Here is a 14,793-nt window from a genome sequence, read left to right as displayed (position 1 = left end):
TCAGAAACCTCCTTGAGGTTTCTAACAATTTCATATCCTCCTCTGACATTTTAAAAATAACACTTACCTCCCTTATAAACAATTTGGAACCCAATACTTACCTCATGAATGATCAAATGACTTTACTATCCTGTAACTTAGGAAATGTTACGTATTTATATGGAGAGAAACAATTGAGCCACTTGTACTTAATTAATAATATATTTTTGAATATATAAAATTAAAAATTTTGAATATTAAATTTGATAATGATAATTGTTAACATTTTAATATTCTTTTTTAATATTTTAGTAGTTCTTGTAATTTCTTTCTCTTAAAAAAAGATTAAAATTCCTATTTAAATTTATTATTTCATAAATTCTTCATAAAAATAACAAGATGAATATAAAAATACACAAAAGAGGGTAAAGTATTAAAGTATGTTTATAATTAGATTTTATTAAGTTATAGATAAAATGTAACAGAACATAATCTATTTTTTCCTTTCGTTTCCAAAATATTTGGTGAATGAAATGAAAGCAATACAAAAAAAAAACTTATAAATGGGTTAATTTATTGTCTTGTATACTTCATTAAGCTTCCTATGAAAGGCTAATTTCTCAGAATATGCGTATAAAAAATATATCCGCCAAATGAAGCTTCGATATGGAGTGTTTCTCAAGCTACTCAGGGCACCAAAATAAATTTTCCATTCCCAATCTGATAATTGTCAATCAGCCGCTGCAAAAATTTTAGTGAGGCTCAGAAAATGTCAGCCGCTACTATACTGAGTGTGCAGGGCAGCGGCTGACATCTTCTAAAAAATTTGCAGCCGCTCCACCAATTGTTTCAATCATGATGGCATGAGCTGCAAGCCTGCAGCTGCACTATTAGTGAGTCTACTGGCTTTCTCGGCCTCTTAGACCATTTCAAAGCCACCAAAAACATTTGTTTAAAATTGATTGAAGAATTGGATATTCTGAGGTCAACTTCCCAGCAACATATTGCTAATCCATGAGACTAAGAAGGGGTCTATACAAGAATGGCACTTAATCACATCACATGCACTTTTTTTGAGAGGTTGATTTGGTCAATAAAATCAACAAGATTCTGGCAGACATGAATGGAGGGAGGAAATGGAAGTCTGGAACCCTGTCCTTTAAGCAGACAAAGTATTTTAAACAAAATATTTATATTTATATATAAAAATATATATTTATTTCAATTGATATAATATATAAAAAATATATAATTTAAATATACATATTAATATTAATATAATATATATAATATACATAATTGAAATATACATATTATAAAACAAAATTAAAATAAATATATGTATATATGTATATAAATATATAAAAATAAATATAAACTTGTATGATATTTATAAATAAACTTGTATGATTTTATTAATTTTATTTTTCTCAAATAAATATATTTATATTTACATAAATATATATATGTAAATATATTTAGAAATATATAAAAATATATTTTAAACAAAATATAATATTTATATATAAATTTATATATTTTTTTATATATTTGGAGTTATTTTTTATATATGGTTTGGATATAATATTTTTGGAGTTATTTTTGTTTGTGTATTACTATAGCATTGTAAATGAAAAAATTATTTTTCAAAAAATGCTGAATCCAAACAGACCCAATACTATTATAGATATCCCTGAAAAAATTGCAAGCTAATTAAGAGAAGACATATAAATGTGTAGGAATTAATCACCAGTAAAAGAATAATGCAAAGTCTTTCTTGCTCTCCTCCTGTAACCCCACTAGGCGCACCAGTGGCTAATTTCTTAGAATACATGTAAAAAAAAAAATCACATAAATGTATCTCTGACAGCGGGAATTTTTGATTCTATACCTGCCGTGCTGAGTCAACACGATAGCAAGAATGAATTTTGCAGACCTGTCTGACAACTGCTGAATTTCTGGTGTCAGTTGCAGCCGTGCTGATTGTGCATGGCTGCCTGACACAGTTAGCAGTTGTGCATCCGACAGGGGCTGGAGAGCACGACTACAGCTGGCACTCCCTGACGACTCCATCCCCTGTCGAATGACTTTGGGAAAAAAAAAAAGCTTTTAAACGTATTTTGGTTTTATAGCATGGCATGGAAGAAGAGCTCTTTTATAGCAAAAGGTGGCTGCCACTCGTGCAAGTCAAAAGTGTGTAATGAAGATGATAGAATAGGTGACCCAACCATTATAAAGGAGATAATATCTGAAGTGGATACAGATAATGTGAGCATTATTCCTGTGGCTGGCACTTCCTGATGACTCCAGCCCCTGTCGGATGACTTTGGGAAAAAAAAAAGCTTTTAAACGTATCTTAGTTTTATAGCATGGCATGAAAGAAGAGCTCTTTTATAGCAAAAGGTGGCTGCCACTCGTGCAAGTCAAAAGTGTGTAATGAAGATGATGGAATAGGTGACCCAGCTACTATAAAGGAGATAATATCTGAAGTGGATACAGATAATGTGAGCATTATTCTTCCTTTGTTGCACGTGTCTAAAAACTTGTCACCTTTTGATCATGCTTGTCCGCTCACTATGTAACTCCATTTTTTATGCCGTCAATATTCCAGGATGGAAGAATCAATTATGAAGATTTCTGCACAATGATGAGAAGCGGTACAAAACGGCCAAACAAGCTCTTCTAGTTCAAAGCTCCAAGAACTTAAGCTTTATGACAGGAAAATCTTCTTCTCGGTTACAAATTACATTACTAAGTCGAGCAGCAGGTTATCGTTACTTTGACATTGAGAATCCAAGCACCTTGTAAGGCAGGTTTTCAGTTTGGAAATTTAAAATATAGCATTCGCTTTGTGATTTGTTCCAACTCAGTTGTTACTCTTTCTGCTGTTTCCTCAGTATCTATCTGAGGGTGGCCATTTCGGCTCGACCAGTTCGAGGCCTTATCCTGTGCGGTCTCCTGAAGCCCCACATCGGCACGATGAATACCAACACGAATGCAACCTATTTTACCACTTCGGCTAAGAACTTCGGGTCATACGCCGAGGTGACACCAGAATAATAAACAACTACTGAAGGCGGGAAAGGGCGTCTGACACAGGTCATTGGAATGATAAAAAGCTGCTCTGACACCTGCTGTCCGTATCTGACCACTGCCCTTATGCAGCTTCCCACACTGACCAGTCAGATCAACCTGATACGATGTCCTTGTCGAATCTCTGAGGACCTGTGTTGACAGTTCCTCTCTCCCAATTGTACCCTATAAATACCCAACACCTCCATTGAGGAAGGGGATGACCAATTTCTGGTAAAACTTTACTAAGTTCATCTTCTACCTTATTGCTTTTTTCAAACCGAACTAACTTAAGTTTCAGAGCTACACCGGGGGATTCAGCCCCTCCGGCAATCCAAACAGGTGACCTCGTCCTAGGAGCAGTCACGGATAAAGACGCTTCTCCAGTTCGGAAGACTCGCTCCAGCAGGACGGAAATCACCTCTTCAATTGGCGTCGTCTATGGGAACGCGAAGACATCAGAGTATGAAGCCTACGCGTTCTAAGAGTAGAAAAGCTCTCACTATAGGTGCTGAGCAAAGCAATGCAGCTCACCAGAAAGATATTTCTGAAGGGCAGGAGTCCCCAAGGACTCAGCCCGCCAACGAAGAGGTCCTAACTCGTATGGCTGAATTTGTAACCGAGAACCCCAACATCTTTGAGGAGTTGGGGAGATATTTAAAGAGGCAAGGCGAGCAGAAGGCCGAGTCCTCTAAAAGGAAGTCAGATGGATCTCCTGAAGGTTCATCTGAAAAGGAGTCTGATGGGAGGCGCCTAAGCCGGAGTGCATCGAAACGAGCGTTCTCCAAAGCCGCCTCCAAGGTAGCCTCCCTGACTAAGGCCTTTTCCCGAGGTCTCCTGAGATGACGACCTGAGGAAGAATCTCGGCCTCTGGGAATACCCGAGGTGAATTATATGAGGGCCCCACCTTTTACTGATGACATTAATGAGGAAAGGCTTCCTCCAAACTTCAAGCTCCCCGCGATACCGTTTTATGACGGCCGAGGTGATCCCGAGGATCACATTCACGCCTTCATCTCGGCCTTCCGCTTATACTGCATCCCTGACCCTGTCATATGCCGGGCTTTTCCAGTGTTTCTCCAGGGAACAGCTCGAAAATGATTCTGGGGATTAGAACCTAGGAGCATCTCAACCCTGGGGGAATTAGTGAAGAGATTTCTCCATCGGTTCATCTCCTCCCGACTTACAACCCGAACCTCGACTTACCTGCTGAACATGCAGCAGAACCCGAGAAAGTCACTTCGGTCGTACGTTCAGAGGTTCCATGAAGAAAGCGTGCAAATACCTGATCCCAATGAGCAGGTTACCATTGCCGCTTTTACCCATGGGCTCGTCTTCGGAGTGTTCAACATGGGGATTCACAAAAAATATCCTTGCACTCTCCACAAGTTGTGGTTAAAGGTTGAGAAGGGCATACAAGCTGAAGACCTCAACCGCATGAAGAAGGAGGTCCAAGCCACCCACCCAAGGGCTGACCCTCGAAAGGGGAAAGATGTTGGCCGAAGTGAAGCAGGGACGGGGAGTGGCTTCCAAAGTCCCAACTGAGACCGCCGCAGCGTGTTCGATAGGATTTCCAAAGGGAAGACATCCATCCCTGAGTCTGAGCTGACTCCTTTGAACACCACCAGATCCCGGGTGTTGTCCGTGATGGAACAGAGCAACCTCGAGAGGGCACCTCCTAAGATGTCCGACAGCAGGGATAAGAGGAACTCAAACCTCTACTGCCTATATCATCAAGATATAGGGCACGAGACTGAGGACTGCAATGATCTCAAAAGGGAGATCGAGAACCTCATCAGGTAAGGACACCCCAAGCAGTTCATCCGCCGAAGTGGAGGTCATCCGCGCGACGAGAATCGACGTGACAAACAGGGTGACCAACGTCGGGATAAAAGACAAATTTCGAGAAGCAGCTGCAGACCCCCTGAGGATCCTAGGGAGACAAAGAGGCCTCCCCGAGATGGGTCTTCGGGTCAAGGGTTAGGATATGGGCCCAACATTGCCGGAATCATCAACACCATTGCTGGAGATCCGACGGGAGGGGATAGTCAAAACTCCCGAAAGAGTACTTACAGGCAAGCTAACCCGGATCAGGCCGAGTCTAGCGTCCGCCTATTCGAGGTGATTTCCTACGGGCCCAGCGATCCTGTTCCAACTGCTTCTAGTAGTCATGAAGTTTTGGTGATTGAGGTGCTCACCAACAACTACATTGTGAAGAAGGTCTACATCGACCCAGGGAGTTCGATGGATGTCATGTATCTCCGCACCTTTGAGAGCCTTAAACTGGCAAGGGGGCACATGACCCCGGTGAGAACTCATCTCGTAGGGTTCGGGGGATACATTATGCATCATGAGGGGATGGTGACTCTGACAGTGACCGTAGGGCGCCACCCCTGCTGCAGGACTATCCCCGTCAATTTCGTAATGGTTAAGGCCGACTCTCTGTACAATCTACTCTTAGGTCGGCCTACGCTTAATGTTTTGCGGGCAGTATACTCTACCTACTACCTAAGATTTAAGTTTCCTACTCCTGCGGGGGTGGCCGAGATGATCAGCGACGTCTGCGCCGCCCGAGAGTGTTACCTCGCCACTCTACAAGCGGCCTCAACGTCAGCCTCCGGAGCGAGGCTCGAGAAGAGGTCAAATATTCTCTCGATAGATAACATTGATCCTCAACAAGTTGAGAAGATCCCGAGGCTGGAGACTGGGGATGAGGTGGAAGAACTCCCTTTGGACCCCACGAATCCTGATCAGACGGTTCGTGTTGGCACCCGATTGCCAAGCCCGATTAAAAGAGGTATGGTGGATCTTCTCAGAGAATACCGGGACGTCTTCGCTTGGGCCGCAGAAGAGGTTCAAGGAGTTCCACATCACCTCATGATACATGAGTTGAACGTCGACCCCCAAGTCCGCCCGGTCAAACAGAAAAGAAGGCACCTCGGCCCTGAGCGCAGCCGAGCTGTTAGTGAAGAAGTGGACAAACTCCTCCCTGCGAAAATCATTCGGGAGGTCCAGTATCCGACCTGATTGTCCAACCCGGTTATGGTAAAGAAAGACACCGGGGCTTGGAGAATGTGCGTCGACTTCACCGACCTCAACAAGGCCTGTCCCAAGGACTGCTACCCCTTACCCAAAGTCGACACCCTCGTGGATTCGGCAATGGGTTATGAGATCCTCTGCTTTCTCGACGCCTTCAAGGGGTTCCACCAAATTGGAATGAGTCAGAAAGATCAAGAAAAGACGGCCTTCTACACTGACCGAAAAACATATTGTTATACCACCATGCCCTTTGGGCTAAAGAATGCCGGGGCCACGTATCAACGCTTGGTCAACCAAGCCTTTCAATCCCAGATCGGACGAAATATCGAAACCTACGTGGATGACATTTTACTCAAGAGCCAGACGACCTCTTCCTTCCTCTCTGACCTGAGAGTTCTTTGATGTCCTCCGGAAGACGCGGATGATGCTGAACCTCAAGAAATGTGTCTTCGGGGTCACTTTGAGGAAATTTTTGGGATACCTCGTCTCGAGGCGAGGCATCGAAGCAAATCCGGATAAGGTGAGAGCGATTCAAGAAATGTCTCCATCTCGGTGTGTCCGCGACGTGCAGAAGCTAACAGGGCGGTTAGCCGCCCTGAACCGATTCCTATCGCAATCAGCTTCCAAGGCGTTACCCTTTTTCAAGGTGTTGAAGAAGGCTGACAGTTTCTCTTGGACCGAGGAATGTCAGCAGGCCTTCGAGCAATTGAAGGAGTACCTTCACCACCTCTCGACACACACCTCACCTCAGCCAGGGGATAAGTTGTTTTTATACCTGTCTGTCGCGGTCGAGACTGTTAGCGCCGTGCTGGTCCGGGAAGAAGTTGTACAAGTTCCGATCTACTACGTCAGCCGAGTTCTCAGAGGTCCGGAGACCAGATATACTCAGGCAGAGAAGCTCGTGCTGGCCTTGATCCACGCAGCCCGCCGGCCCAAGCCCTAATTCTTGGCTCACCACGTTTGTTTGAGAACTGACCAGCCCCTCAGACAAGTTCTATCACGTTCGGAAGCTTCCGGAGGCCTTACCAAGTGGGCCATCGAGATGGGGGAGTACGATTTATCTTACGAGCCTCGCACGGCAATCAAAACTCAGGCCCTCGTGGACTTCCTAGCCGAACTCATTTTTGATGCGGCGAACGAAGCCATCCCGGCTACTACCCAGATTACGACCTCGTCCACCGCCAAACATCAACGCTGGACTTTGCATGTGGACGGTTCGTCCAATAGTGAAGGTAGTGGAGCAGGCTTACTCCTCGAAGACCCCCAGGGAACGGAGTGCTCATACGCCTTGAGATTCGATTTCGCCGCCTCTAATAATGAAGCCGAATACGAGGCTGTCATTGCCGGCCTGCAGCTAGCTCGTAAGTTCGGGGCCGCGCATATCTTGGTTTATAGTAACTCTCAACTCATTGTGTGTCAAATACTAGGCGAATACGAGGCCAGGGAGGAGGTGATGCATCGCTACCTCTCCAAGGTCCTCCACCTGGTGGCACACTTTGAGTCTTTTGAAATTCAAAGGATACCGCGGTCATAGAACAGGAGAGCTGATGCCCTCTCCCGGCTCGCTTCTATTTCATTTTCTGACCTGAACAAGACGGTTTTCGTAAAGGTCCTAGCCGAGCCGGGGTACGAAGGAGAAGTAGTATACCTCGTTTACTCTGGGGACACTTGGATGGGGCCGCTAGTTCGCTTTCTCAGCCGAGGTGAACTTCCCGAGGACAGATTAGAATTAAGGAAGCTTTAACGTAAAGCAGCTCGGTACACCTTTCGACAAGACCTCTTGTACAAGATGTCTTACCTCGACCCCTGGCTGCGGTGCATTAAGTCGGAAGAAGGCGAAAGGATCCGACAAGACATAGACGAGGAACTCTGTGGTGCTCATGTCGGCTACAGGATGTAGGCCTGTCAACGGGCCGGGTCCGGGCCGGAATGTATATATCCGGACCCGGACCCGTTATACTAGATTAGTTCCGGATTTGACCCGAATACCCGACGGGTCTTCTAATCTGTCACCGGACCTGTACCCGACGGGTCCCGAATCCGGGCCGGGTCTACCCGGCCAATCAGACAGAGAACAAAACTACCCAACTAATAAAAATTCCACCGCTATTTTCCTCCATAAATTCCAACATTTTCCCGTCAAGATAATCTGGCAACTTATTTTTTGGGTAGTATTTAAAAATTTCAAAAAATCCAAAAAAATAAGTACAGCAAGATCAGAAATATACTAACAAAATTTAAAAAAAAAAGAAATTGATGAGACATATATACAGAGGGCCGAAAAAGAAATTAATGGCACCATTTTTTGGGTAAATGTTGATGCAAAGAGTGAAGAAGAAAGCTTGATCAATACAATTGTGTTACTAATCTTGTGGTGGGCTTGATAATGACTGCCAATAAATTGCAAATCAGCAAAATAAAGGGCGCAGAAATTATTTAAAAAGTGCTCTCTTCTCCAAGTCTAAGACAATAGCTTTGCCAAATTGAAGATTGCCAGCTTTTATTCTTGATGATACATATAAACAGAGGGCCGAAGGGATCAAGTTTACTTGTTAAGATAGAACTTCGTGCTGAGCACCGACGGCAAATCGGCAAGTCCGCAAGAGCAGCCAAGCAGGAAGACCGAAGACGCCAAAGACTGGAGTAGTTGACTGAGAAGCCGAGCAGTCGGCAAAAGCAGCGGCGGCAGCCGAGCAGGAACTCCAGGAAGACTGAAGACGGCGAGGAGGCGAAGACTCAAACTCCAGGAACTCCTTTTCGGTTAGACTCAAACTTCAGTCAATTTCCTGAAAAATTGCAGATCTGGTGAGTGGTGGTGGTGGAGGCGCGACTCAGGAGTTGGGAGGCAGAGGAGAAAAATGGTCGCTGGGGCTGGGTAAGGAGCAAAGGAAAAGAGAGTGCGGCGGCGGTGGGTTACGTGGGTATTAGACTATTAGGGATTTAGGGTTGAACTAAATTGGGTATATATTTTTAATTATTAATTAATTAAAAAACGGGTTCGGGTTCGGGTCCTATACGGGTCGGAACGGCATATTCCGTATCCTACCCGCAAATCTATTAGGTTAAACGGGTCCGGGTCCGGGTTCCGGAACTATATGCCTACCCGTACCCGGCAATTATTGGCGGGTCCGGGCCGGGTCCGGGTCCAGACCCGGACCGTTGACAGTCCTAACAGCATGCTCGTTAAGAAAGCCTTATTACTTGGGTATTTCTGGCCCATCATGAGGGTAGATGCCCAGGTCATGGTCGTTAGCTGCCCTTCTTGTCAGTACCACGCCCTGAGTACCACCAGCCGACCAACCTCATGATCCCTATCACCTCGTCATGGCCCTTCGAGCAGTGGGGAACTGATATCATCGGCCCATTCCCCAGGGTTCCAGGTAATTATGCCTACGTGGTGGTGGCCGTGGGCTATTTCACCAAATGGATTGAGGCCGAGCCTTTGAGAAGCATCATCGGGGCTGCTGTTCAAAAATTCTTTTGGAAGAGTGTGGTCTGTCGCTTCGCCTTGCCCCGGGTGGTCATCTCGGATAATGGCGGCAGTTCGCGGATAATCCTTTCAATGCATGGTGTGAAAACTTGGGGATTAAGCAGCATTTCACATCGATTGGACACCCTCAGGCAAATGGACAAGTTGAAAACTTTAACCGAACTCTCCTTCATAGCCTCAAGACCAGGCTCCACCGGGCTAGATCGTCATGGATGGAAGAGCTCCCCAGCGTGCTGTGGTCCTACCGGACTACGCCGAGATCAGCAACCCAAGAGACCCCGTTTTCCCTAACTTATGGGTCCGAGGCTGTCGTCCCAGCCGAATTCATCACTCCCAACCCGCGAATGGCTGCGTACACTGCCGAGGTCAACGAAGAGGAACGACGAGTTGACATCGACCTTGCCGAAGAGAAGCGCGATATGGCAGCAGCCAAGGTCGTCATTTATAAAAATATCTTAGCTGACTACTACAATACCCGGGTCAAGCATTTGCGATTCAATCCGGGAGACATTGTTCTCCGGAAGAACTCAGTCAGCCGAGCTGAACCTCAGGGAAAATTAAATCCCAAGTGGGAGGGACCATACCGTGTTGTCGAGTTCAGCCAAAATGGATATTGTAAATTGGCATACCGAGATGGGTCTCGGGTGCCCCGAATTTGGCATGCCGAAAATCTCAAATTGTATTACCCTTGAAGGGTACGTACTTTCAATCTTAAGTTTTAAGTTATTTCTCACTTAGTCTCATTCCATTACAAGTGAAAAATAAGGGGACAAAGCAGTAGTCAAGAGAAGAAAACTGAACTCAATCAAAAAGAAGGCAAAAATGTGCTAGAACAAAAAGTCAACTTTATTGAAGTGCGAAAGGTAAAAGGCCGAGGTTATCTACGACCTCGGCCCTCTATTACAAAGCAAGTGCTTCTAAGCACTACCTGCTCCAAGGTCTTGATCTCCCATGGTTTCACCCCCCGCCTCGGCGCCTTGCTGACCTCCCATGGTCTCACATTCCGCCTCGGCGTCTTGTTGCCCTTCAGCTCCCCCGCCGGCCTGGTTCCCTTTACTGCCCTCGCCATCTAATTCGAACTCCTGGAGCCACTTGTTGAACTCAGTTCGGACCTCGTCTAGGTCCTTTTCAGCCTGGATGCCCTCGGCCATGCGGTCGCACAATTCCTTGGCATTTTCGTTGTAATGAGGAGCGTTCTGAAGGGACTCCAGCTGCTCAGAAGAGAGAAAGGTCGTCGCATCGTGGACAGTCGACGTGTAGCCGAACATGTAGCTCGGTAGGGTAAGCTCGCCGAGGTCGTGGGTGAAAGCCTCTGATTTCCGGAAGGCCTCTACAGCAGTGACCCGGCCTTGTCTATAGCTTCCTTGGCCGACTGTTCTTCTTGAGCTCGTCTTCCTCTCTCCTCGTCGAGGGCAGTGATCAGGGAGTTGTTTGCGATTTCGGCCTTCTTCTTCGCAAGCTCAGCCTTGTCTCGCTCCAGCTCAGTGGTCCTCAGCCTCTCTTCCAGATCGGCGATCTTCTTCTGGAGCTCAGCAGGTGATTCATACGTCTGTATGAAGTGCCCGAAGCGTTGATGCATTTCAGCCAAGAACGCAATGGTTGAAACCCAGGAAACCGAGGCGCTCTACATCAGCTCGGCAGGAGAGAGTTTCCTGGTGTAAGTATTGTCCCGGGGTAGGACCGAATGCACCAGGAGCTCGTGTGCGACTCGGGGACCTTTACATCGATCGCTTACGTTTATATCCCACTCCGGACAGTACTGTGCGCAGGAGTGCCTCTTGTCCTCCCCGGCCGCTACAGAAGACACATGGTGGAGATTGAACAATGAAGACCCCGTGACGGGGTTCTCCGGGGTGATGGCTGCCGCTCGACCCCGAGGTGGAGAGGCTATAGTCACTCCACGGGAAGGAACTCCCACAGGAATGACAGAAGATTTGGACTTCCCTCACGCGCCCGAGGTGTGTGAGCCCTCGCCTATGATCACTACGGCGGGCTCCCCGGTCGCCCGTTGCCGTGGTGATTTTCTTAGCCGGTCTGGTGGAGGGCTCAGCGGTATCCTTGCGTTTCTTAGGTGCCCTCTTCACCACTTCGGCCCCTCCCGAAGTGATCAGGTCAGAAACCTTCACCACTGCAAAGAATGAAACAAAGTTAGTTAGAATTCAAGAAGGATAAACAAAGGAGGGAAATGGAAAAGTACAAGGTCTCTGGAGCTTAGAAGAGAATAAGATGGAATGATCCGAGCTGATTAAGGCTCGACTGAACCCGCCTTCCACGAGCACCCTCTCGGGGAAGTCCCAACAATTAATCTTGAGACCCGACCCCAGTAGCTTCTTGAGGTTGTGTTCCTCCAACTTGCCCGGGGAGGTTTCTTTTACCGAGGTAGGAGGCCTCCACCAGAACCTCCGAGGAAAGTCCTCGGCCGGGACGAAAATGAAGTTCATTTTCCACTCCTTTATTGAGCTCGGGGCATCATACACCAAATTCGGAACCTTAATTTCGAAGTAGAACCAGCCTTTCTCACTCCCGCTGTTCTTAAGCGAGTAACAGTGGCGGAAGAGGTTGATTGTAGACTATATCTTCTGATGTCGGCAGAGCAACCGGAAGCCGACAAGAACGCGAATCGCGTTAGGGGTGAGTTGAGTGATTCTCACCCCCCAATATCTAAGGCAGTCACGAAGAAATCTCGTTGTTGGCACTCTGAGCCCGGCCTCCAGTTGGTCTACATAGACAGCCACCCTATCCTTCGGTGGCAGGGCGGCTGACTGTTGTGGTTGGGGTACATAAATGCTGTAATCCTTCCTCCAGGGGTACTTACGGACCACCTCGGCTACGGAGGCTTGCCCCATGGTACTGCTGAAACTCAGCATCTGGCCGTAGTTGAGCGTTGCCACGTTCGAAGGAGTGGAAGGTTCTTGAACACTCTCGTCCCTCGGGACCTCATTCTCGAGGTCGTCATCGTACAGGACCTCGGGTTCGACATCGATTTCCTCGGGCTGTTCCTCCGGAGTCCTGGCTCGATGAGACGTCTCTGCCTGATGTAAACCCTCGGCTCAGTGAGACGCCTCGGCACATCCTTCCTCGACTTCGGTCGCTGTTCTCTCTTCGGATGGGTCGGGCCTCTCTGTCTCGGTGAAGTCGGGTCTTACTGTTTCTTTGTGTGTACGAGCTGTTCTAGCCATTAGTACAGGAAAAGAAGTGAACTTAGAAGATGTGGGTTGGAGGAATTACTGAAGAAGAAGATGTGGTCTAGTAGGATCGCCGAAGTGATTTCAAATTTTGATAAAAAATGAAACGGTGAAAAGAGGCCCCTATTTATAGGTAACAAGGGAAAATCGAAGAGGCGCGACCTTTGGGATTCCCTAAAGCTTCCTCTCTCTCTCTCTCCTCATTAATGAAGGTGCTGTTCATCTGACACTCGATCTTACTGATCCGACGTTAAAGCTAATAACCCCCGTTTTCACCTCTCTCCTAGTCCCATCTGCACAGTCGTGACGTGTCCCCGCTATGTTCCGTGCTCTACACGCTCGTTAGCCTCGGGAAGTGACGATCTCGGGAAACCATGACCTCGCTCTTCTCGAAGCTTGGGGGGCTTAGTGAGGGTGGCCATTTCGGCTCGGCCAGTCCGAGGCCCTATCCTGTGCGGTCTCCTGAAGCCCCACATCAGCACGATGAATACCAACACGAATGCAATCTATTTTACCACTTCGACTAAGAACTTCGGGTCATACGCCGAGGTGACACCAGAATAATAAACAACTACTGAAGGCGGGAAAGGGCGTCTGACACAGGTCATTGGAATGATAAAAAGCTGCTCTGACACCTGCCGTCCGTATCTGACCACTGCCCTTATGCAGCTTCCCACACTGACCAGTCAGATCAACCTGATACGATGTCCTTGTCGAATCTCTGAGAACCTGTGTTGACAGTTCCTCTCTCCCAATTGTACCCTATAAATACCCAACACCTCCATTGAGGAAGGGGATGACCAATTTCTGGTAAAACTTTACTAAATTCATCTTCTACCTTATTGCTTCTTTCAAAGCGAACTAACTTAAGTTTCGGAGTTACACGGGGGGATTCAGCCTTTCCGGCAATCCAAGCAGGTGACCTCGTCCTAGGAGCAGTCACGGATAAAGACGCTTCTCCAGTTCGGAAGACTTGCTCCAGCAGGACGGAAATCACCTCTTCACTATCCAGTCTTTTTTTTTTTTAACAACCTTCCTTTGGATGTCTGGAGAAGGGGGGGGGAAGTTTGGATGTCTAAACCTAGCATTTAATCCCCTTTTCTTTCTTGATTTATTTTTTAAATGAAAAATGAAAATAGCCTTCCGTAACACCGGTATGCATTCCGCATGGGAAAGATGGATCTACTCTTTACTGTAAATCCATCCTCATCTTCATTACACACTTTTGACTTGCACGAGTAGCAGCCACCTGTTGCTATAAAAGAGCTCTTTCTCCATGCCATGCTATAAAATCAAAATACGTTTAAAAGCTTTCCCAAAGTCACCCGACAGGGGCTGGAGTCGTCAGGCAGTGCCAGCCGTAGCCGTGCTGACTGTGCACGGCAGTCAGCACGGCTGCTGCTGACACTCCTTGACACCTGTTGAATTTCTGCTGTCAGGCAGCCGTGCACACGGTTGACACCAGAAATTCAGCATTTGTCAGACAGGTCTGCAAAATTCATTCTTGCTGCCGTGCTCAGGTATAGAATGAGAAATCCCCGCTGTCAGAGATATATTTATGCGATGTTTTTTTTTTTTACATATATTCTAAGAAATTAGCCCGCACTAGTAGTTACAGCAACTAACTGCATAACAACGCAACGTATTGCAAGTTTGCAACTACCACAGGCTTGGCTTTTTTTTTTTTTTTTTTTGACCGCCTGTCTCCCTACCGTGCTAACTGGGCACAGTAGGGGACAGGCAAATTAAAAAGAAAAAAATTAGAGCCGCTGTCGTACACAATCAGTACGACAAGTATAGTTTGAGAACCCTGTCAGAGCTACGGATTGTTTTTTTTTTAATATGTTTTGAGAAATTAGTCCCCACGAGAGCACCAAAAAGGACAAAATAAAAGAAAGGAGCAACTAGCTGGATTAGTAACTAGTAAGGAAATGCGTTGAACCTTCTTTTTTTCGTCCATTAATTTAACAAAATCTTTATTTTAGCCTTGTTTAACAAATAAGTTTCGGGCAAAGTTTGTCTGCTATA

The 14,793-nt window shown here is 46.5% G+C and overlaps 1 protein-coding gene across 1 annotated transcript; it reads left to right on the top strand.

Annotated features, from left to right (window-relative positions):
- Positions 1–7,132: 7,132 nt before the first annotated feature.
- Positions 7,133–7,624, top strand: LOC140023261 (uncharacterized). The gene has a single exon (XM_072073088.1). The coding sequence runs from the start codon at positions 7,133–7,135 to the stop codon at positions 7,622–7,624; it is 492 nt and encodes a 163-aa protein (XP_071929189.1).
- Positions 7,625–14,793: the final 7,169 nt, after the last annotated feature.

The sequence above is a fragment of the Coffea arabica genome, chromosome 2c (genome assembly GCF_036785885.1).
Source record: "Coffea arabica cultivar ET-39 chromosome 2c, Coffea Arabica ET-39 HiFi, whole genome shotgun sequence".
NCBI classification, from domain to species: domain Eukaryota; kingdom Viridiplantae; phylum Streptophyta; class Magnoliopsida; order Gentianales; family Rubiaceae; genus Coffea; species Coffea arabica.
The sequence above is the reverse complement of the archived record's forward strand: the minus strand, read 5'-3'. Positions and strand labels throughout refer to the sequence as shown.

Bases quoted from the DNA above. Each gene is read 5' to 3' on its own strand.
- LOC140023261 (XM_072073088.1), top strand. From the start codon at position 7,133: ATGGGGGAGTACGATTTATCTTACGAGCCTCGCACGGCAATCAAAACT.